This window comes from Saccopteryx bilineata, chromosome 1 (genome assembly GCF_036850765.1).
Source record: "Saccopteryx bilineata isolate mSacBil1 chromosome 1, mSacBil1_pri_phased_curated, whole genome shotgun sequence".
In the NCBI taxonomy this organism is placed as follows: Eukaryota; Metazoa; Chordata; class Mammalia; order Chiroptera; family Emballonuridae; genus Saccopteryx; species Saccopteryx bilineata.
The window spans coordinates 168726995-168751051 of NC_089490.1; the positions used below are offsets into that span (position 1 = coordinate 168726995).

Below are 24057 nucleotides of genomic sequence, written 5' to 3' on the forward strand. Positions count from 1 at the left end.
ATTATGTTAATAACCTTGAACTCCTTAACTCTTTGTATCATGTTAATGCAACATTTTATATATGCTAATATTTAGAAAAATAATCAGTTACTTTATTTTTATCTCTAAAATTAACATTGATTTCCTTTTTCTACAGGATGCAGAAGATCTATATTTTAATTACTCTGAACTTCTGGTCCTTCGTACATTATTGATTCAACATTTAGAATATAATACTGATGTCACTATTCACACAGAATTTTCCAACTGTCTGACACCAGAATGGGAGATATTTCTTAAAGAATGTTATCCATACTTCCTAATTGTCTCAGAAAAAGGAATAACATCTCGTCAAACAGACTTTTTAAACATTTTTATCATTCATGCTCTTCAGAAGAAAATTAATATTGTACAGTCTTTGGGAATAGAGTCAGATGTCCTTAGAATTTATGGATACTGTGCCTCAAGTACCTTTTCACACAAACTGTTTTTTGAACAGGTAAGTTAGGTTAAATTAAGAAATAAGCAGGCCCTGGCTGGTTGCTCAGTGGATAGAGTATCAGCCGGCATATGGATGCTCTGGATAGGGTTCCTGGTCAGGGCACACAGGAGAAGTAACCATTTTCTTCTCTCCATCCCCCATGCCCCCTCTCTGTCTCTTCCCCTCCCACATCCAGTGGCTAGATTAGTTCGAGCATTGACCTCAGGCACTAAAAAATAAAATAAAGTAAACAATATAAGTGTAGAAAAATTAACCAGAGTATCAATAGCATAAGTCTTTATTCCACAATTCTGGGCATAAGAACACTCTGAAGGCATATTCTAACATAGGGAAAGAGGGAAGAATTTATTCTGTATGGCTTTAGCAAGAGAAGTTAGCTTAAGTTCTTGCATCCTCAACATTTGTATGGGCAAATTTTGAAAGGTGGGGAGGAAAAATATGGGCTAAGAACTGGGAAGGAACAGTTAGTTCCAAAAGGCCAAGGACATGTGAGGACCACAGTGGGAAATTCCCAGTCAGGGTCTTTTACATGAATTATATGTACATGTGTATACACATGTATACATATTTATATACACATTCATTTACACATATCTATATTATATATGCATATATTTTTGTGTATATATTTTATACATACATATTTGTATATATTTATGCATGTGTGTGTGTATGTTCTGAGATGATTTGGTCTATATTCTTACTTTCAAAATTAAGATAGCTGATAGAGAAAATATTGGATCACCTTATTTGTCAGTACTTTTTTTGCAACTATTTTGAATAGTTGTGCCTATTTCATATAGCTATCACTTACAATTTTCTTTCTTTCTTTTTGTAAATAGATAACAGATCAATGTGGGACAATATAGAACAATTTTATTACTACTAAGGCCAGTACATTTTTTTTTTTTAAATAATTTTATTTTTTTAATGGGGTGACATCAATAAATCAGGATACATATATTCAAAGATAACAAGTCCAGGGTATCTTGTCGTTCAATTATGATGCATACTCATCACCCAAAGTCAAATTGTCCTCTGTCACCTTCTATCTTGTTTTCTTTGTGCCCCTCCCCCTCCCCCTTTCCCTCTCCCATTCCCCCCTCCCCCCCGTAACCACCACACTCTTATCAATGTCTCTTAGTTTCACTTTTATGTCCCACCTACGTATGGAATAATGCAGTTCCTGGTTTTTTCTGATTTACTTATTTCGCTTCGTATCATGTTATCAAGATCCCACCATTTTGCTGTAAATGTTCCGATGTCATCATTTCTTATGGCCGAGTAGTATTCCATAGTGTATATGTGCCACATCTTCTTTATCCAGTCATCTATTGACGGGCTTTTTGGTTGTTTCCATGTCCTGGCCACTGTGAACAATGCTGCAATAAACATGGGGCTGCATGTGTCTTTACGTATCAATGTTTCTGAGTTTTTGGGGTATATACCCAGTAGAGGGATTGCTGGGTCATAAGGTAGTTCTATTTTCAGTTTTTTGAGGAACCACCATACTTTCTTCCATAATGGTTGTACTACTTTACATTCCCACCAACAGTGTATGAGGGTTCCTTTTTCTCCACAGCCTCTCCAACATTTGCCATTACCTGTCTTGCTAATAATAGCTAATCGAACAGGTGTGAGGTGGTATCTCATTGCTGTTTTGATTTGCATTTCTCTAATAGCTAAAGAAGATGAGCATCTTTTCATATATCTGTTGGCCATTTGTATTTCTTCCTGGGAGAAGTGTCTGTTCATATCCTCTTCCCATTTTTTTATTGGATTGTTTGTTTGTTTGTTGTTGAGTTTTATGAGTTCTTTGTATATTTTGGATATTAGGCCCTTATCTGAGCTGTTGTTTGAAAATATCATTTCCCATTTAGTTGGCTTTTTGTTTATTTTGTTATCAGTTTCTCTTGCTGAGCAAAAACTTCTTAGTCTGATGGAGTCCCATTCATTAATTTTTGCCTTCACTTCTCTTGCCATTGGAGTCAAATTCATAAAATGCTCTTTAAAACCCAGGGCCATGAGTTGAGTACCTATGTCTTCTTCTATGTACTTAATTGTTTCAGGTCTTATGTTTAGATCTTTGATCCATTTTGAGTTAATTTTTGTACAGGGGGAGAGACTGTAGTCCAGTTTCATTCTTTTGCATGTGGCTTTCCAGTTTTCCCAGCACCATTTATTGAAGAGACTTTCTTTTCTCCATTGTGTGTTGTTGGCCCCTTTATCAAAAATTATTTGACTATATATATGTGGTTTTATTTCTGGACTTTCTATTCTGTTCCATTGGTCTGAGTGTCTATTTTTCTGCCAATACCATGCTGTTTTGATTGTCATGGCCCTATAATAGAGTTTGAAGTCAGGTATTGTAATGCCCCCAGCTTCATTCTTTTTCTTTAGGATTGCTTTGGCTATTCAGGGTTTTTTATAGTTCCATATAAATCTGATGATTTTTTGCTCTATTTCTTTAAAAAACGTCATTGGAAGTTTGATGGGAATTGCATTGAATTTGTATATTGCTTTGGGTAATATAGCCATTTTGATTATATTTATTCTTCCTAGCCAAGAACAAGGTATATTCTTCCATCTCATTATATCTTTTTCAATTTCCCTTAAAAATGGTTTATAGTTTTCATTATATAAGTCCTTTACATTCTTTGTTATGTTTATTCCTAAGTATTTTATTTTTTTTTGTTGCAATCGTGAAGGGGATTATTCTTTTGAGTTCGTTCTGAATTGTTTCATTGTTGGCATATAGAAAGGCTATTGACTTCTGTATGTTAATTTTGTATCCTGCGACCTTACTGTATTGGCTTATTGTTTCTAGTAGTCTTTTTGTGGATTCTTTGGGGTTTTCGATGTATAGGATCATATCATCTGCAAAAAGTGATACCTTTACTTCTTCTTTTCCAATATGGATGCTTTTTATTTCTTTGTCTTGTCTGATTGCTGTGGCGAGAACCTCTAGTACCACATTAAATAAGAGTGGAGAGAGTGGACAACCCTGTCTTGTTCCTGATTTAAGGGGGAAAGCCTTCAGTTTAGTGCCATTTAATAGGATGTTAGCTGATGGTTTATCATATATGGCCTTTATCATGTTGAGATATTTTCCTTCTATACCCATTTTGTTGAGAGTCTTAAACATAAAATTGTGTTGTATTTTATCAAAAGCCTTTTCTGCGTCTATTGATAAGATCATGTGGTTTTTGTTCTTTGTTTTGTTGATATGGTGTATTACATTAACCGTTTTACGTATGTTGAACCATCCTTGAGATTCTGGGATGAATCCCACTTCATCACGATGTATTATATTTTTAATATGTTGTTGTATTCGATTTGCTAGTATTTTGTTTAGTATTTTAGCATCTGTATTCATTAGAGATATTGGTCTGTAGTTTTCTTTTTTTGTGCCATCCTTGCCTGGTTTTGGTATGAGGGTTATGTTGGCCTCATAAAATGTGTTTGGAAGTATTGCTTCTTCTTCAATTTTTTGGAAGACTTTGAGTAGAATAGGAACCAAGTCTTCTTTGAATGTTTGATAAAATTCGCTGGTATAGCCGTCAGGGCCTGGACTTTTATTTTTGGGGAGGTTTTTAATGGTTTTTTTTATTTCTTCTCTACTGATAGGTCTGTTTAGGCTTTCTGCTTCTTCTTGACTCAGTCTAGGAAGGTTGTATTTTTCTAGGAATTTATCCATTTCTTCTAGGTTGTTGAATTTAGTGGCATAAAGTTTTTCATAGTATTCTACAATAATTCTTTGTATATCTACGGTGTCCGTGGTGATTTCTCCTCTTTCATTTTGGATTTTGTTTATATGAGTTCTTTCTCTTTTTTCCTCAGTAAGTCTTGCCAAGGGATTGTCAATTTTGTTGATCTTTTCAAAGAACCAGCTCCTTGTTCTATTAATTTTTTCTATAGTTTTTCTGTTCTCTAATTCATTTATTTCTGCTCTAATTTTTATTATCTCCTTTCTTTGGCTGGTTTTGGGTTGTCTTTGTTCTTCTTTTTCTAGTTCCTTAAGGTGTGAAGTTAAGTGGTTCACTTGGGCTCTCTCTTGTTTGTTCATATATGCCTGAAGCGATATGAACTTCCCTCTTATCACTGCTTTTGCTGCATCCCATAGATTCTGATATGTCGTATTGTCATTTTCATTAGTCTATATATATCTTTTGATCTCTGCACTTATTTCTTCTTTGACCCATTCTTTTTTTAAAAGTATGTTGTTTAGTTTCCACATTTTTGTGGGAATTTTTTCCTCTTTTTTGCAGTTGAATTCTAGTTTCAAGGCTTTATGATCAGAAAATATGCTTGGTACAACTTCAATTTTTCTGAATTTGCTGATGTTGTTTTTGTGGCCGAACATATGGTCAATTCTTGAGAATGATCCATGTACACTGGAGAAAAATGTATACTCAGTCACTTTGGGATGAAATGTCCTGTAGATGTCTATCATATCCAGGTGCTCTAGTGTTTTGTTTAAGGCCACTATGTCTTTGTTGATTCTCTGTTTGGATGACCGATCTAGAGCCGTCAGCACTGTATTGAGGTCTCCAAGTATGATTGTATTTTTGTCAGTTTTTGTTTTAAGGTCAATAAGTAGCTGTCTTATATATTTTGGTGCTCCTTGGTTTGGTGCATATATATTAAGAATTGTTATGTCTTCTTGATTCAGTGTCCCCTTAGCCATTATGAAATGGCCATTTTTATCTCTGAGTACTTTTCCTGTCTTGTAGTCAGCATTATCCGATATGAGTATTGCTACACCTGCTTTTTTTGGATGTTATTTGCTTGGAGTATTGTTTTCCAGCCTTTCACTTTGAATTTGTTTTTATCCTTGTTACTTAGATGAGTTTCCTGTAGGCAGCATATAGTTGGATTTTCTTTTTTAATCCATTCTGCTACTCTGTGCCTTTTTATTGGTGAGTTTAATCTGTTTACATTTAGTGTAATTATTGATACTTGTGAGTTCCCTATTGCCATTTTATATCTTGCTTTCCGTTAGTTTTGTGTCTTGTTTGATCCTTCTCTTTCGTTTTTCTTTCTTTTGTTTTTATTTGGTTGTATTCCATACATATTTCCTCTGTTGCTATCTTTTTTATCTCATGTGCTTCTGTGGTGGTTTTTACAATGGTGGTTACCTTTGAGTAATGAAAAGGGTCCCTACCCTGTTCATTGTAGCAAACTACTTTGTGAGTACTTTTGCACTCCATCGTCCTTTGCTACTGTTAATCTCCATCTTCTCCCCCTCTTTCTTTTTGTTGTTGTCACAGTTTAAATTTGGTTTTATTGTGTTCTTCTTGGAGCTTTTACTTGTGGCTCTGTTTTTTTTTTTGTTCTTTGTATCTGATTGGAGAACCCCCTTTAGTAATTCCTGGAGTGGGGGTTTTCTGATGATAAATTCCCTCATCTTTTCTGTATCTGTGAATGTTTTTATTTCTCCTTCATATTTGAAGGATAGCTTTGATGGGTATAGTATTCGTGGCTGAAAGTTTCTCTCTTTCAGGACTTTAAATATTGGGGTCCACTCTCTTCTAGCTTGTAGAGTTTCTGCTGAGAAATCTGATGATAATCTAATGGGCCTTCCTTTATATGTTGTATTCTTCTTTTCCCTGGCTGCCTTGAGAATTTTTTCTTTGCTGTTGGTTTGTGTCAATTTCATTATGATATGCCTTGGAGTAGGTTTGTTGGGGTTAAGAAAACTCGGTGTTCTGTTTGCTTCTTGAATTTGAGGCTTTAGTTCTTTCCACAGGCTTGGGAAGTTCTCATCTATTATTTGTTTGAGTATGTTCTCCATTCCATTTTCTCTCTCTTCTCCCTCTGATATACCTGTTATTCTTATGCTATTCTTTTTGATGGAGTCAGATAATTCTTGTAGGGCTATCTCATTTTTTTTAATTTTTGAGTCTCTTTCTTCTTCTCTCTGTTGTGCCTCAAGTTGCTTGTCTTCTATTTCACTAATCCTCTCTTCTATCTGACCTCTTCTATTAGCTAAGCTTGTTACTTCGTTTTTCAGCTCGTGAATTGAGTTTTTCATCTCTGTTTGATTTGTTTTTATAGTTTCAATTTCTTTGTACATATATTCTTTGTGTTCATTGAGTTGTTTTCTGAGCTCCCTAAATTGCCTTTCTGTGTTTTCTTGTATATCTCGAAGGATTTTTAGGATTTCTATCTTGAATTCTCTGTCATTTAGCTCCAAGGTTTCTAATATATTAAATTTTTTCTCCATAGATTTTTCCTCATCTAGCTGTGTTACCTCTCTTTCTTTTGTATCCATGATATTCGATTTTCTCTTCCTTAATGGCATCTGAGGGTGGTTTTGTTGATAGTATTAATGAGATTTAATAAAGAATAAAAAGTTAAAAAAAATTAAAAATCAAAAAGAGTTGTTTTTTTTTAAAAAATTAATAATGAAATAAAGAAAAATAAAATAATAATTTTTAAAAAAAGGAAATTATTCCCCCCCTCCTTTTTTCCTCTCCTCTCCCCTTTTTCTTGAGAAAATCTTGTGGTGAAGTGTGAATTATAACAAACAATGCCTGTGATGGAGGTCCTGAGTTGGGGAAAAGTAATAAAGGGGCAAAAAAAAAAAAAAAAAGGAAAAAAAAGGGGGGGGCGGTATGGACCCACAAAAAGCAAATAAGGAAAAAATTTGGGTCAAGAATAAAATGATTTGCTTTTAGGTGTTGGTTGTCTAAGAGTTATGATGAGAGGAATAAGAGGAGAACAGAAAAATGGGGGGACAAATTAAAAAAATACTATTGTATTTAGTGGAACAAGAACTAGATAAAATGGAGAGCCAGGGATGGGAGCACTGCTAGTGAGTTAAAAAGGTGAAGTAAAAACCCCCCAAAATGCCACAAACATAAGTTTGAGTCCCAGATAAGATAATTTGTTTGTTATTGAGGTTTGAATGAGAGGAGATGTAAAGGAGAAAGGAAGAAACTAATATAGAGGGAGAAAAGAAAGAGAGAGAGAGAAAAAAAGAGGGAACCACTCAAAGAAGAAAAAAGAAAGGAGAGAGAGAGAGTTAAGGGTTTTGGAGTGCAACCCTCATAGAGAGAAAGGAAGAGGAGAAAAAAGATAATGGGAGATGTAACACTTATGGGTAGTGTAGTTCAAGGAGAGGAGAGAGTAAGACCGGCAGAGTTAATCAGCCAAATTGGAGGAGGAAAAAAAGTCTCAAGAATGAAGATAAGAAACAAATGAAGAAATATAATAAAATGGGATAGGTTATAAAGTCTGCAGATTATTCTTGATTTTGAGAGGTTATCTTCTTGTTTTTTCTTTTCTCTCCCTCTTCCTGGTCGGTGACTCTGTACCCCAGGTTCTGCCCCTTTGGCACGCTCAGGTAGAGGTTTGCAGTTGATAAGTCTCTATGGCAATGTCATGTATTGTGCTTTAGTCTCGTTGGGAGTCAAGGCTCATTAGCATTCATAGGCTCCGACAGTGAGAGAGTCCGTGTTCCTGGAGCCTTTCTCCTAGTCTTTCCTTCCTCAATTAGTAGCCTGATAATCCAGCTATGGGGTTGTTGCTGCCTCTGCCTGGATAGTAAGAGGTTCAAAGAGCTGGCAACTCCCCACTCTATTCCCACTCAGCACAGGGCTCTGGGTAAGGCTCAGTCAGTCAGAGCTGCTAGAATAATCAGGCGGGCTTTCCGCCCACTCAAAGACCTCTGGCTCTGCCACTCTGTCCGGTAACACAGGCGGGCACCCACTTCCGGGGCGCTTGGAGGAAACTCTCATTCACTATCTGCGCGCGCAGACCAGGATATTTGGCCAGTAGTCTCACGCTCTGAGTGAAACCCCCAACCGCATGGAAATTTGCAGCGCTGGAATTCGCTCTCGCTCCGTCCCCGTGGGCAGCTTTTGCAAGGTGCTGGGGCGGCCCGAGATTCCGCTTTTGCCCACACAAAGGCCCCTGACTCTGCCCCTCTGTGCGATAACACGGGCGCGCACTGCCGAGGCACTCGGAGGAATCGCTCACTACCTATCTGCGCGCGCACACCAGGATATGAGGCCGGCCGCGTTTCCCTGAGTGAAACCCTCACCAGCACGGAAAATTTCCACCGTTGGAATTAGTTCTCGCTTCCTCCCGTGCACGGCTTTCCCAGGGCGCTGGGGCTGCCCAGAGATTCTGCTTTCGGCCCACAGAAAGGCCTCTGACCCTGCCTCTCTGTGGGGCAACACGGACACCCACTTCTGGGGCTTAGGAAGAGATCTCTCGCTCACTAACTGCGCACCAACCAGGAGAACGGGTAAAATGGCTGCCCTGCTTGTCTTTCTTTGTTTGGGTTTGGCGCGAGTGTTAGCTTGTATTGCCCGGCTTGCCACAGGATCAGTTTTTCCTCCGCTAGGATCTCCGTGCCACAGCCTGGTTCAGCCGTTTGTGCATGGCCTGGATGTATTCACCCCCTTTGCCCGCCTCAGTTTCTATATTCACAGTTACCAGAGAAAGCCGCCCTGTTTAGGTTAGTGAGGAAGGCGGAGCATTTCTTACTCCCTATTTCCTTCAGGATTTGGTTATATATTTAGCCAATTTTTCACTCGACCATACCTTCGGGTGTATTGTGAAGCATCTGGAGGCTCCAAGTATAGGTTTTTCTGTTTCTGGTTGAAGATCTTGTTGAGTTTTGGGGGAGATTTATCGGTATCGCTTCCTACTCCGCCATTACTCTCCAGTACATTTTTAATGGTTGGTTTTGTTAGAAATAAATGCCCTTTTATTTATTTTTTTCTTATATTCTAGTAACCTCAGCAGTGCATAGTTTGAACAAAAGGAGTGGAAGTCTATTTCCACTTGAATTAACAGACTTTTTGTTTTGTCTATAGTAAAATAATCATAGTTTTTAGATTAACTAGAGTTTTGCAATAGGCATTTATTTTTGAACCAGAAGTCTTACTTATGTGCTTTGTTTTTTAGCACGAGCTACAACTGCAACGTGCCTTACATGCCTACATAATAAGGCATTACAGAAGTTTGCAGGAAAGAAGATTTCTGTACAGTCATTTAAAACTAAACTTGGAAGGAATGCAGAAAGAGGTAACAACACATTTATCTGGAAAGTAAAGTTCAGCATCTGGGAAATACGCTTTTAATGATTTGTTGCTTCTGGAAGACAGACATTTATTTTAACAGACATTCATATCCCTGCTGATTTTATAGACTTGCCTCTTTAAGCTGTTCTTCTTCAAGCATCATAGCACTGAGGCAGAGGGAGTCTTACTAAATTTATTGATTGCAAAACCCTAGACATTTTCTACAAGAGAAACACCTTGGTATAACATGTACAGTAAAGTTGGAGGGAGAAAACTATTGTGATAATTTAAGATCTCAAACTTTTATTCTTAATTATATGGGTAACTACTATGGAAATGTATACCTAAAAGATAGAAATTTTTTAGTGTTTTAGAAAGGAAAGCTTATGAGGACCTCAGTCAGTGATTGTTTTACCCTTCTGATTACTCCGAACTCACTGTCTGATATTGTTTTCCTTTCTGTAGGTCATTTGTTTTGGAAGACTAGGTATGTTGTGATGATATGTTAAAGGTTACATGACTATAGAGTCAATCTGCTTATGAGCAATGTCGTTAGTTTCTCCTGTAGACAGCAGCCTATTAGACATCTCCTCATGGATTTTATTAGGCATCACAAAATTAACATGGCCGAGTTTAAGACCTTGAGTCCAAACCCATTCCCTTGGCATCTTCCACATAACAGTTAACGCTATCTCTATGCTTATAGCAGTTCAGGACAAAAACCAGGAAGTATTTTTGATTTCACTTTTCCCCCTCATACTTACATTGTATCCACTAGTAAATCCTTTCATTATGCATCCAGAACTTTCCAACTTCTCACCATTTCTATCACTCTGACATTAGAGACTGTCATCTCTTGCATGGAAAAAACACAGTAGCCTGAAATACATCAACCTACTTAAATTTCTGCTTCTTCTCTTGATTTCCTATGATTTACTTTTTACACCACAATCAGAGTGATCTTGTAAAAATGTAGACCTGATATGATGGCCCTACTCTGCTCAAAACTCGACAATACTGTGTTATCAATTTAAAAAGAAAATGCTTATAAACCCCACCTAGGATGTAGACAGTAAACAAACAACTTTAAATAAATGACTAAGGTTAAGGAACTTGTCTAATTAACATCTTAAGTTTTAGGAGAAGTCAAGTTTCTTGGCTCAGACTTGTATACCCTGCTGCAGGTGGAGAAAACCGTCTGAGGTCTGCATAGTTACCTCCTGCTCTTTTCTAGTTACCTTGTTGAGCTTTAAAATTTCTTTCTCAGCCCAAGTGTCCGTCAGTGGACAAGTGGATTAAAAAGCTTTGGTACATATACACTATGGAATACTACTCAGTCATAAAAAATGGTGACATCGGCTCATTTTACAACAACATGGATGGACTTTGATAACATTATACTGAGGAAATAAGTAAATCAGAAAAAACTAAGAACTATATGATTAAGTACATAGGTGGGACATAAAAATGAGACTCAGAGACATAGACAAGAGTATGGGGGTTATGGGATGGGGGGGAGAAGAGGGGGGAAGGGGGAAGGGAGGGGCACAAAGAAAACCAGTTAGAAGGTAACGGAAGACAATTGGACTTTGGGTGATGGGAATGCAGCATAATCAAATGTCAAAATAACCTAGAGGTGTTTTCTCTGAACATAGGTACCCTGATATATCAATGTCACCCCATTAAAATTAATTAAAAAATTTCTCTTTTCTAACTTTCTCCAAAGTATGGAGGTTGTAGTGATAACACTTTCAGTAGCAGGGGTTTATAATTATCAATTTTTGAGTAGGTAGTTTTGAATATTAGGCAAATATATCATGTTTGTCTCAGTTGCCTCAGTGGTCACTGCAAATTGTCTGAACAACATTGAGGAATTTACAATTTAGTCATTCATGAACTTGCAAACTGGGTATAGTTTATCTTGATTTGTTAGAGAGTATACACGTCAGGATCAGAAGTCATCATTAATATTAAAATGGTACTTAGAACCTAGTTAGATACAGCCTCACATTATTTTTCATTAAACATTTTTTCCCAACTACTCCTCTTCTTTAGGCATTTCTTTTATATTTTTCTTTAATTCTTTGAAAGATTAAATTTCAGTAATAATATTATTCCTGAGAAGATTAAAATTCTTTTTCTAGGATTAAATATCACCTAAGCTTTGTCCCTTATAATCACTAGGTCTCTAAAAATTTTTACTGCAGATACAGCAAACCTTATCCCTGCTTCAAAATCTATGGCCCGAAGGAGCTGATGTGAGAAGTGTTGTCTGCTCTATTTCATGTGCTGTGACACTAAAACTCTACGCAAGAATGTTACATGAAGCACAAGACTCTGAAAATCTAAACACCTGCACTGAAAATTATAATACACAGGTGGGAGCCTTTCAAAATTAATCTAATTATTTAATGTTACTTTTAAAGATGTGGCAATGCTTATGAGTAGTAACTACAGGTATAACCTCATCATCAAACAAAAAATACGTGTTTGTCACATGTTTGTTGAATAAACATTGATAAATACATTGGTCATATTCTTATGAAGGCATGCATGGCTCTTTACAGAACCAGTTAGGATCATTTTTTTTTCCTGGAATGAGTTGTCTTCCCTGTTCCAAAGGACAAATATCTATTTCATTCTTGTTCTCAGCTGATCATCCCTGCTGCTGAGAATTTCATAGACCAACTTCAAGGCATAGTTGGTGACATCCCTCAGGAGATTTAACATTTGTGATAGCTGCTGAGAGTGGTGTTGCTGGCTGTCATCAGGATGAACCACGTTTTCTGTTAAGAATACCAATATCTATGCTGTACCTCTGAAATTAATATAAAATAATACTGAATGTCAAATATAGTTGGAAAATGTTGCTATTAATAATAGAAGCTAATTTTTACTAAGTCTTTATTATGTGCCAGTGTCAGGTATATTATACACATTATGGTTAATCTGTATAGCCCTTCTGCTTGATGAGTATTTTTATTCTACTTTATATAGAGAGATGAATAAGAGTCAAACAGCTAATTGGTGGCAGAGGAGGTTGCAAACCCAAATTTGTTTCATTTTTTGCTAGACTACACTGCCTTAGTATACAGGTCATATCTTCTAATAAGCCCTGGTCTTCCACATGGGAACAGCTGTGACAATAAGAAGCCTATTACTCTCCTTGTATTCCTGATTTGAGGTTGAAAATAATTAGATACTAAACATGGTAATCATCTTCCACCATTTTAAAATATGAAAGTATTAGACACAATATATTCTGGGCCTACATTTTTTTAAAAAGTCTTCACTTCTAAGAAGAATAATTAGTTATACTGTTTAGAAAAATAAATCAAGCCCTGGCTGGCTGGTTCACTGGATAGAGCATCAGCTTGGTATGCGAATATTCCAGCTTCAATCCCTGGTCAGGGCACACATGAGACGTGACCATCTCCTTCTCTTCCCCTTCCTCTCCGCCTTTTCTTGGTTGGTCCAGGCATCAGCCTTAGGCATTAAGGATAACTCAGTTGATTTGAGCATTGGCCCCGAGGGGCGTTGCCAGGTGGATCCCAGTTTGGGGCACAAGCAGAAGTGTGTCTCACAATCTCCCCTTTTCTCACTTCAAAAATAAATAAATGAAATAAATAAATCATGTTTATTAAAAAATTTTAAAAAACAAAATAATTGAATAGATATACCTCTACCATGTAAGCAAATTATGAGTAAGATGCTTTATGGTATGGTTTTTTCATATCTGAATTTTTACATTGCCTGCCTGTCAGTTGATATTTTAAAATTCATGTTTTTCTAGGACTTGAAGAAACCACCAACACCAAATGAAGCCGCAGATCTCTGCAGAATGCACTGTCTTAGTGTGGTTTTCCTTACCTCTGTTTCAGAGAGCTAAGAGTAGAATTATTACTTGTGTTTGGGACAGAACACTTCCACCATTTCTAAGAATGGTAGGTGAACCACATAGAAATTCACAAATATTATAAATTCAATAAAGCAAAAGTTAGGAGGCAGAATACTTTGATTTTTCTTATATTACTTTTATTTTTGCATGCAGTTTAAAAATTGTTACAGCAAACAATTCATGTTTCTAGGAAAAATAATGCTATCATAGTGTAGAAAACGTACTCATGAGAAAAAGTACTTTACCCATAAAAATCCATACTCAGAAGAATTCCAAACATTCATATAATTTTTGAAGAAACAACAGATCTTAATATTGATATATACAAAAGTGACAAATAATAAATTTATACCAATTGCATGTTAATATTTTATTATTAATTAAAATAAAAATATGAATTTGTCTTATGTCAGCTATTGTAAAACTTTAAACATCTTTCTTTCCATATTTAGCCAAAGTTTGATATTTTTGTATAGTGCAGCAATTTTCAAACTTTTCATCTTATGACACACTAATTACTAAAATTCTGTGGCACATCAACATATTTTTTTCCAATCTGACAAAAATTAGGTATAATTTTGATTCATTTACATCAGATGGCTATTGTGTTAGCTGTTGTCTTTTTATTTATTTATTTATTTTTGGACAATCTAAGCAAAAAGAGGTCTGTACCCCTGACTAAATAATCAGGTATTACATGTTTTAAAAATTCTTGCAACTCACCAGTTGAAAATCACTGGTATGGTATGTTGTAATCTTTTTTTGGATGAACACTCCAACTCAAGAAAAATGTTTCATTTTAGAGCAAAATTAATCAAAGAGAATATTATATAATCTCATTTATTGTACTTAAGCCTACCAAGAGCAAAACTATTCCTGATACTGTAGCACAGTATGACAAAAGAATGCTAAGTTACAGAAAGCTAATACAGTCTGAGATATTGAAAAACCATTATAATACAAGAAATTAAATCATAGTTATATTGTTGTAAAACTACATTGATTGTATTACCTATTGTCAGCACAATGATATTATACATGTAGGTGACATTTTCATTGTATACTTAAGAAATCTCATTTGATATATGATTATATTTTATTTAGGTCCTAATTTATTAAATGAGAGCATAAGCAACTTTTAATTGAAACTATAGCCATAATAATGACATACCCATTATTTTTCTATAATGACTATTATTTTGAGTCAATGAACGAATATTGATTGTGCTCATGATTGCGATAAATTCAAAAGAATCATTTCATTTTAGTGCTGCAAGGTACTTTGGAAGGTATAGATTAGCCATGTTATAATACAGTCATAAAAAATGAAACACTAAGTAGGTAAGTTATTTGTATACAGTCATATATTTTGTCAATGCCAGGACAGTAGCTTTGTGTTTTCATGTGTATACTAGTTCTGTTTCTTAGTATAAGCCATAAATCATGTTGAGGAAGGTTAAAGGAAGACATGAACATTCTGGGAAGATTTTGTATTATTAAAACATGACTCTCTCTCTCTCTTTCTCTCTCTCCCTCTTTTTTGTTTTCTAGCTACATATGTGTGAGTTTTTTATCCTAAAGGAATTAAAGGCTAGAAATAATTGGAATATAAATTTCACTGGCCTACCTGACTTAACTGATAAGAGTCTGTGGAAAAATATTGCATATTATTATGAAATTGAATATAATAGCGGTATGTCCTGTTAAATGTTGTTAAGTATTTCATTCATTTTTGGTGGGCGATTGAGAATTGTATCTGACAAATAATGACACTGAGCTATTCATTAATTAACTAAAATAGGATAGGGAGCTTTCTTTGCAGATTTTTTTCTATAGAAAATCTATTTTCACAAGAGGTAAATAGTATCAATGAGGATCTTGTAAGGATATTTTTTTTTCAAAACTATGAGACAATATTAGCTATTGAAAAGGGGCAAGTTTAAATGGAAGAACTATGGGAGCTACTCCTAGAACACTATGATAAATGTTACCATTTATAGTATATCCTTCCTATATTAGGTCATTTGTAGATGTTATAAAATGATATCATAGCTCCATTGCTGATTGTTTTGGACAAGGCATTGGTTCTGTGAAAACTGAAGAGGAGTGTTGGGTTGAAATATTATGTGGCGAAATGAAGATGCACAGTGCAGAAGCCTTGCCCCACTTCCTCCATCCTGACCTTCAGAACTTCCGGTATTGGCTCTGGACTCCTTCACCTATCATATTGGATCCATGGAAGGATTTCTCATGGCCCATCTAGTTTTGTTTTCTTAGAGACAGAAAAATACAGCAACACCAGAAGCAGTTCAAAGATACTTCCTATAACATTAGTTACAACATGAAAAATATGCCAGAGCCCATTCTCTCTTGTTTTAAGCATCCAATATGAGATGCAGACATAAACTTATAAAATAATTCATATATTCATAAAACATAAAATATGCTATTACTCAGGTTTTAACTATTGATTTGAATATATTATTTCCTTCCACCTAGGGTTAAACTTGGACATGGGTGACACTTTGAAACAGAGCTATCAGGAATTATGGAACACGGTCTTAACGTTATCTGGGGATGGTGATTTTGGAGGACCCATGCCCATGAGGACAACATCCAGACCATTTCTTACACAGAAAGAAACATCACCTAAAGGTGCTGACAATTTTTTTTTTAAAGTTGATCTTATTCAGGACACAAAACAATGAGCAGTTTTATCCATGTTTAGAAAACAAATCTGAAGTCTTAAAGTTTGGTCTTTTTCACAAGGTTAGTATTGCTTCCTGCTGATTACCTTCCACACCTACACATCTTCTTTGCCTTCTCATTGCTCTATTGGTCTATCTATCTATCTATCTATCTATCCATCTATCTATCATCTATCAATCATCATCTATCTATTGTGAGGACCTAAGAAAGGGAGTCAACTTTTATTAAATACCTGTTCTGCCAGATATTGTGCTTTGCCATTTGCATGAATTTTCTTATTTGGTTTTCAAAACAGCACTACTCATGGTATTATTAATCTCATTTTGCAGAGAAGGTCTTGGGAAGTTGTCTTAAATCACATAGAAAATTTATGGTAGAAGGTTAGAATCCAAGTCTGTCTCCACAGTCAGACATCAAGAGCATCTTATTAATATCTTCATTGTATTTTCTTAAAGTGTGAGTTTTTCTAAGGCTCATGAGAAGAAGCCTGCTTATATTTAAGTGCCTGTGGGGTTTGTGATTGACCAATTAGACAAACCTATTTATGTAAAAAAAATTTTTTGAACTAAATAAAATATACAAAGGTTTTTTTAAAAGTTCCAGCTGATCAAAGAAACAGATATTACTTAACTATTATTTTATTTTATTAATACTGATTATTAAATTTGAAAAAAATTTATTTTTTTTTTTTTGGTATTTTTCTGAAGTTGGAAACGGGGAGGCAGTCGGGCAGACTCCTGCATGTGCCCGACTGTGATTCACCCGGCATCCCCACCAGTGGGCGATGCTCTGCCCATCTGGGCGTTGCTCTGTTGCAACCAGAGCCATTTAAGCACCTGAGGCAGAGGCCATGGAGCCATCTTCAGCACCCGGCCAACTTTGCTCCAATGGAGCCTTGGCTGTAGGAGGGGAAGAGAGAGACAGAGAGGAAGGAGAGGGGGAGGGATGGAGAAGCAGATGGGCACTTCTCCTGTGTGCCCTGGCCGGTAATCAAACTCGGGACTCCCGCACACCAGGCTGACACTCTACCACTGAGCCAACTGGCCAGGGCCTAAATTTGAAAAATTTTTATAAAACCTTATTTCTTTTGGTCTATGGAAAAATAAGCATATTTCTTACTGTGGTTCAGAATAAACTTATTTTTCTAGATCACATACTGATTTCATAACTATTTCTTAAATGCTTTCAGTTGTACTTGAAATGAAATTCTATATCACTCAATATACACTTACATTTGTGACTTGATAGGTGTAATATCAAGTTGATCTAAATATCCTATCTGCAACAGCTCTGTTGAAATATAATTTATTTTGAAATACACGATGAAAATGTTTAACTTTGCTCTTTCAGAAACATTTGCATCACAATGGTAACTTATTATTAGAGTTTTGTGTTCAAATATTAATAGTATTCCTAAATATTACCAGGATCAAATCAAGGAATTCATAAATTAGGACTCATTCCTCTGAAAGCCGAGATAATAGAAGATTATGCTGGAGATATTTTATCAGAACTAACTTTCCTAAACAGGTATTTATAGAAAACTTTGCCTGTTTGTAGTATCTACCCATCAATCTACCTATTTATCTATTAATCTATCTGTCATTATATCACTGGATATAATGAACTGGATTTATTGTTGTATACATTGTACAATTATGATTAAAATTTCACATTGGGAAATATTGGGTTCATATCTTTGTGACCCCAGGGTAGATGTAGTAGAGCAGTGGTCCCCAACCCCCGGGCCACGGACCGGTACCGGTCCGTGAGCCATTTTGTACCGGTCCGCAGAGAAAGAATAAATAACTTACATTATTTCCATTTTATTTATATTTAAGTCTGAATGATGTTTTATTTTTAAAAAATGACCAGATTCCCTCTGTTACATCTGTCTAAGACTCACTCTTAATGCTTGTCTTGGTCACGTGATACATTTACTCATCCCACCCTAAAGTCTGGTCTGTGAAAATATTTTCTGACATTAAACCGGTCCGTGGCCCCAAAAAGGTTGGGGAGCATTAAACACTATATAAAATGTTAAGTCATTTTTAAAAGTCATAATGACAATTTTAAAATTAAATACTGTAATCCAAAAAATGTTGGATATGTTTAGAATGTATGTAACCAGGATAGGGTTAATATATAAAGAATTTAGTATAGAATTCCTACAGATCATGAGAAAACTATGAATGAGACAGAAGAAAAACAGAGAAAGACTAGGAGCAATTACTTTAATAGATGAGCAAGTGTGAAAATAGCCAATACAACTTTGAAAAGATGTTTAATGTCACTGTTAATCAATCAAGGAAATAAAGATTAAAACTACAATTAGCTGTTATTCGACACCCTTCATTTTGGTAAAAGTTATAAGACTAAATGACACCGAAGATGTCAGCAATGGAAACAAGCTGGAGAGACAAAGGGCTTACTCAAATGTCGCTAAGTTGGTAAAACCTACTGAAATTTAGGATGTACCTTTTCTACAACCTGAAATTTAAAGAAACTCTCCTATATTTGAGTAAGGAAAATTTTCATTAATGATTATTGTGGCATTATTTGTATAGAAGTAAAGTAAATATCCATAAATAAAAAGTACATTGTGGGAAATTAATACAATGTAATACTATGTAGTAAAAATCAATAACTGCACACAGGCACACATATAATCATATATGAGTTTCAAAAATATTATATATATATATATATATATATATATATATATATATATATATTTGTATTTTTTTCAAAGTGAGAAGCAGGGGTGAGGCAGACAGACAGACTCCTGCATTCACCTGATCGGGATCCACCCTGTGGCCCACCAGGGGGTGATGCTCAGGCCCATCTGGGGCATTGCTCTGTTGCAATGGGAGTCATTCTAGTACCTGAGGTGGAGGCCATGGAGCCATCCTCAGCACCAGGGCCAGCTTTGCTCCTATGGAGCCTTGGCTGCAGGAGGAAAGAGAGAGACAGAGAGGAAAGAGAGGGGAAGTGGTGGAGAAGTAGATGAACTCTTCTCCTAAGTACCCTGACCAGGAATCCAACCTGGGACTTCCACATGCCAGGCTGACACTCTATTGCTGAGCCAACCGGCCAGGGCAAAATCTTATTGTTAATGCAACGCAGTAAGGTAGAGAAGATATAACTGTCATGATGTTATTTATGTGCAATTTATTTGGTAAGGGTATATAAGCATGCATGGGCATGATAAATGCAGGGTAGCAGTCATTTTTTGGAAGAGAAGAATGAGATTTCTTAGTGGCAACTAGGAGGCTTAAAATGTATCTGCAATGGTTTAATTCTTTAAAATAAATAGCTTTTGAAGCAAACCTCAATAACCATTAATATTTAATAAAGTGAGATCCCATTTTCATGGTCATCCAGTATCATAATAACTTTATCAACTTTTGCAAGTTTTGAATTCATATTTCTGGCATTTTTTTTTTTTGCTATGAATTTTCAAAATTGTATCTTGACTCAACTCTCTAAAATCCTGATGCTAATTGGATGTCTCATAGATATCCCACATGCAATGTGTAAATGCCCAACTCCTGATCTTCTGGCAAGAACCTCCTCTTTCCTCAGCATTCCTACCTCCGTCTTGTCTTTTCATCCAGTTTCTTTGTCCAGAATGCTTAGAGTCCTGCTTGACTTTTCTTTCCAGCTCTCATACGACATCCAGTCTTTCCACCAAATTCATTTCTTTTCCTCAAAAATACATGTAGAGTAATTCCTGCTCTTGTTCCTGCCCACCCAGACTACCCTGTTACAACCTGCCATTTTCTTTCTATTATTGCAGTCATTCCCTAACTGGTCTCCTACTACTTCTGCTTTGCCTCTTGCCCCACAGTCACAGCACAGAAGCCAGAACAAGTGCTGTGTGTGTGTGTGTGTGTGTGTGTGTGTGTATGGGGGAGAGGGAGAGAGAGATGGAGGGAGGGAGAGAGAGAGAGAGAGAGAGAGAGCTGGGGTGGGGTCAGATTATTTCTCTCCTCTACTCAAAACCTTTTAAAGAGTTTCAACTCATTCAGGTAAAAAGTACTACAGGGTTATACTGCTCTCCATCTTTGAACCTACCTTCCCTTACCTCTTCGACCTTATTACCTACTAATCTCTACCAAATTCTCTTGCTCTGTCTTTGCTGGCCTCCTTACTGTTTTCCCCCCAGCCTTAGAGAGATATAATTGACATATGTAACATTGTGTAAGTTTTGGTGTACACTGGGATGACTTGATACACAAATATATTGCAAAATGATCACCACGATAAGGTTAGTTAACACAGTCATCGCCTCACTTCCCCCTTTTTTTGTAGTGAGAACATTTACAATGGACTCTCTTAGCAACTTGCAAATATACAGTACAGTATTGCTAACTAGAGTCGCCATGCTGTGCATTGCATCCCCAGAACTTGTTCCTCTTATAACTAGAAGTTGATATCCTTTCACCAATATCTCCCTCTTTTTCCCATCCTCAGCCCTTGCCAGCCACTATTCTACTCTGTTTCTATGAGCTTGGCTTTAAAAAAAATTCCACATAAAACTGAGATCAAAACATATTTGTCTTTGATTTATTTCAGTTAGCATAATGTCCTCTAGGTCCATCTCAAATGGTGGAATTTTCTTATTTGTTTTCTAGATTTATATATATTTTTTATTGAATGTAGTATGGTGAAGCTATGATTATATAGACTTCTACGTGCTCACTTCTACAACACATTTCTGTACACCCTATTGTGTTCCTCCCCAAGCTAAGTCTTTGTCCACAACTATTGCTGCTCCCATACCTTCTTTCACCTCGCCCCTTCCCAGCAATCGCCAAACTGTTGTCTGTGTCCATAGAATTTTTTGTCCTTTTTAGCTTTATCCCCATACCTCCTTTGCCCAGCCCCCCTGGCACCCCTGTAACTGTCAGCCTGTTCTTTATGCATTAGTCTTTATTGCTAAGTAATATTCCATTGTGCATATCTATCTATAAATCTATCTATCTATCTAGCATCAGTCATTATCTATCTATCTATCTATCATCTATCTATCTATCTAATCTATCTATCATCTAGCTAGCTAGCTATCTAATTTTCTTTATCCATCATCTGTTAATGACTATGTAGATTGTTTTCATGTGTTCACTATTGTGTTTTTTAAACACAATATTTCCATTTCAGAGCCTATCTATTTGCTGTTCTGTTTACTCAAAATGTTCTGACTCAAACCCTTAACCTACTGCTTAAATACCTTCTCATGAAGGCTTTTCCTGACCACTGTTATTAAAATCATAATATCTCATCCACCCAGAATTCACTATTCTGTCTTCCTGCCTTATTTCTCTCCTTCATGCTTTTTACTGTCTGGCATAATATGTAGAGTCATGTACCACATAACGATGTTTTGGTTAATGATGACTGTATATACAACTAGGTCCAGTAAGATTATAATGGTTTAAAAGCAAAAAGTTTGCTTGTGATATTCTAAAGGAAAAGGCTGTACCCAACTACAATGTTGAATTTACTTCAGGCATTGAGTGGTTAAAATAGACAAGGAGGTTCAGCATGCTTTCTTGTACCTGCCCAAGGCTCTGGCCCTGACTTGGCAAGGGAGTGAGAAGAGGGGGCATTTTAGTATACTTCTTATTGAACTTTATCTCTCTAGGTCTCTTTTGATCTCTGCTCTTCCTTTTGCTCCACTATTCTTCCTCCCACTTCCTGACATCTATTCTCCCTCTGAAGGTACCTCCCTCCACACCTTCTCCCTGTCCCTGCAAGTGTGGTTATGTGTACATACACACTTTATCTTTTACACCATATGTTTATTGTAACTTTTCTGTCTTTAGATACACAAGTACTTACCATTGTGTTATAATTCAGCACAGTAACATGTCATACAGGTTTGTAGCCTAGGAGCAATAGGTTATAACATATATCCAAGGTGAGTAATAGCCTATATCTAGGTTTATGTAAGTGAGTTCTATGATGTTCACACAATGAGGAAATTTCTCTATGCTTGAAATATGTATTTTACACATATAAACACAAACAGATAAGCTAAAATAATCCAGACATGTCTCTCAACTTTAGAAATATCTCTTATAGGTAATGCTATATATACTTCATTTATTTGGTGCCTATATCAATCTCACATATAGATAAATTCTGAATGTGTACTTACTGCTATAGAGCTGATAGCTCTACAGATATTCTTGCCCACTTCTTGACTACTTCTTCAAAGGATACATTGTTTTAAAAAACATATTTTGTTTATTTATAATTATAAAATTAAGGGTAGAGACCATTAAATAAGTTCATGGCTCATAGGAAAAACTGAAAAAAAATTATATGTTTATTATAATGTATACTTTTTGATTTTCTTTCACCAGTGATGACTCAGCTGTTATATCTCTTTCTAAGAAGAAAGAATTTGATGAACTCACACACTGGCATTCTTCTAGACCTCTCAGTGATGATTTTGAAAGAATGAGGTGCAACAGTGATGGTAGGTGAAAGTAATATTGTCAACATTTTCAACATTCTTATATAAAAAAATGTATCCTATAAATAAGAAAAAAATGAGTCATCTGAGATTAATGAAATCTAATTTATAATCTTTTCCTTCTCTCTCTTGGGCCACCATACAAATTTCCAATACCTTTTACATATAAATGAGGAAGATACTTTCTCTAGCATGAAAAAGAAGATTCCAATCAACTTATTGCAGGGGGAAAATTGTTTTGTTGAGATGGGATCTTTTAAAAAAATTCTTAGGTAGCTATAACAAGTTGCTTTACTTCTTATTATTAATGTCCTTCAGTTCTCTGCTCTTCTCAATTAAAGATTCCTGTTGTATTATCTCACAAGAACTAATACCTTCATTAATCACATTATATTTTAATTATTTTTCCAAATTACTAATTATAGTATTTGCTTTAGCATACTGTTTAGTAATTGTTAATTAAGTGAAATAAATAATAAATATTCAAATAATCTAGTAATTATTTTGGCAGTGAGATACCATAGGCCGATACAGTTTTCTAATCTTGTTACCTTCTTGGATTTAAAACCAATGCAAGAAAACCAGTATAGAAAAAGATCAAAGATCAGTTGCACACAATTAGGATTCCTTATAGATTGGGAAGTGGAAGCCAGATTGGTATCGCAAGACTCTGACACACTCATTCAACATTCATCTTATGAATTGGAAGTTACTATGGCCGGGTTTAGGCTGGGCCCCAGGAATCCAGCAGGGAATATAAAAGATGTTCTGTTCTTGTAGTACTCACCATCTAGCAGGGAAAGCAGGTGTTGAACAAACTATCCCAGAAATAGTTATTTAAAATTATGATGAATACTACAACTAAGTGCAAAGATTGTGATGAAAGTTGGCTCGAGGGATTGGAGGATTTTCAAATCTAAAAGATGAACATAGTTAGGTGTGTGGTAGTGATGGAGACCGATGAGGAAATGGCCACAGAGCCTTGTAGTACAGAGAGTGATATGAGGTAATCCAAATCATGCAAACTTTGAAGAGGATTTTGAGTAATTCAAGAGCAACTGGAAGCCACTACATGAGCCACAAGATCAAGTTTACATTTACTCTGGCAACAGTGTAGAGAAAGATATATTCCTTTTAGTTGTGTCCAGTACTGATGTAGAATAAGAATACTCTGCAAATTAGTAATTAATACCTTGTCCAATTACCTGGAATTTTAGCTTAATGTTCCTGACCTAAATTTGAGGGGGAATTTTCAGAGACTCTGTTTCTAAATTATAGTCTATTGCGAAGTGCTCAAGTCCATCCTTTTATCTTGACCCTATGCACAGGGCCATCAAAAATGCCAAAGGACTGAAGTTTCTTTTGTGGTTCTCATGTCCTAGAAGAAAAGTAAAGTATATGCTCATCATTGATCTTTTAATCTATAATTAGATTAGTGCAAATTTTAGGG

At 35.8% G+C, this 24057-nt stretch overlaps 1 protein-coding gene across 1 annotated transcript in view; it reads left to right on the forward strand.

Annotated features, from left to right (window-relative positions):
- The window catches only part of LOC136337740 (probable ATP-dependent RNA helicase DDX60), a 104173-nt gene that overhangs the window by 16470 nt on the left and 63646 nt on the right, over positions 1-24057 (forward strand). Inside the window, 9 exon segments of the mRNA XM_066279442.1 lie at positions 137-478; positions 9401-9520; positions 11724-11894; positions 13310-13377; positions 13379-13460; positions 14966-15107; positions 15914-16069; positions 17551-17653; positions 22495-22610. Of these exon segments, the coding sequence (XP_066135539.1) occupies positions 137-478; positions 9401-9520; positions 11724-11894; positions 13310-13377; positions 13379-13460; positions 14966-15107; positions 15914-16069; positions 17551-17653; positions 22495-22610 (1300 nt within the window).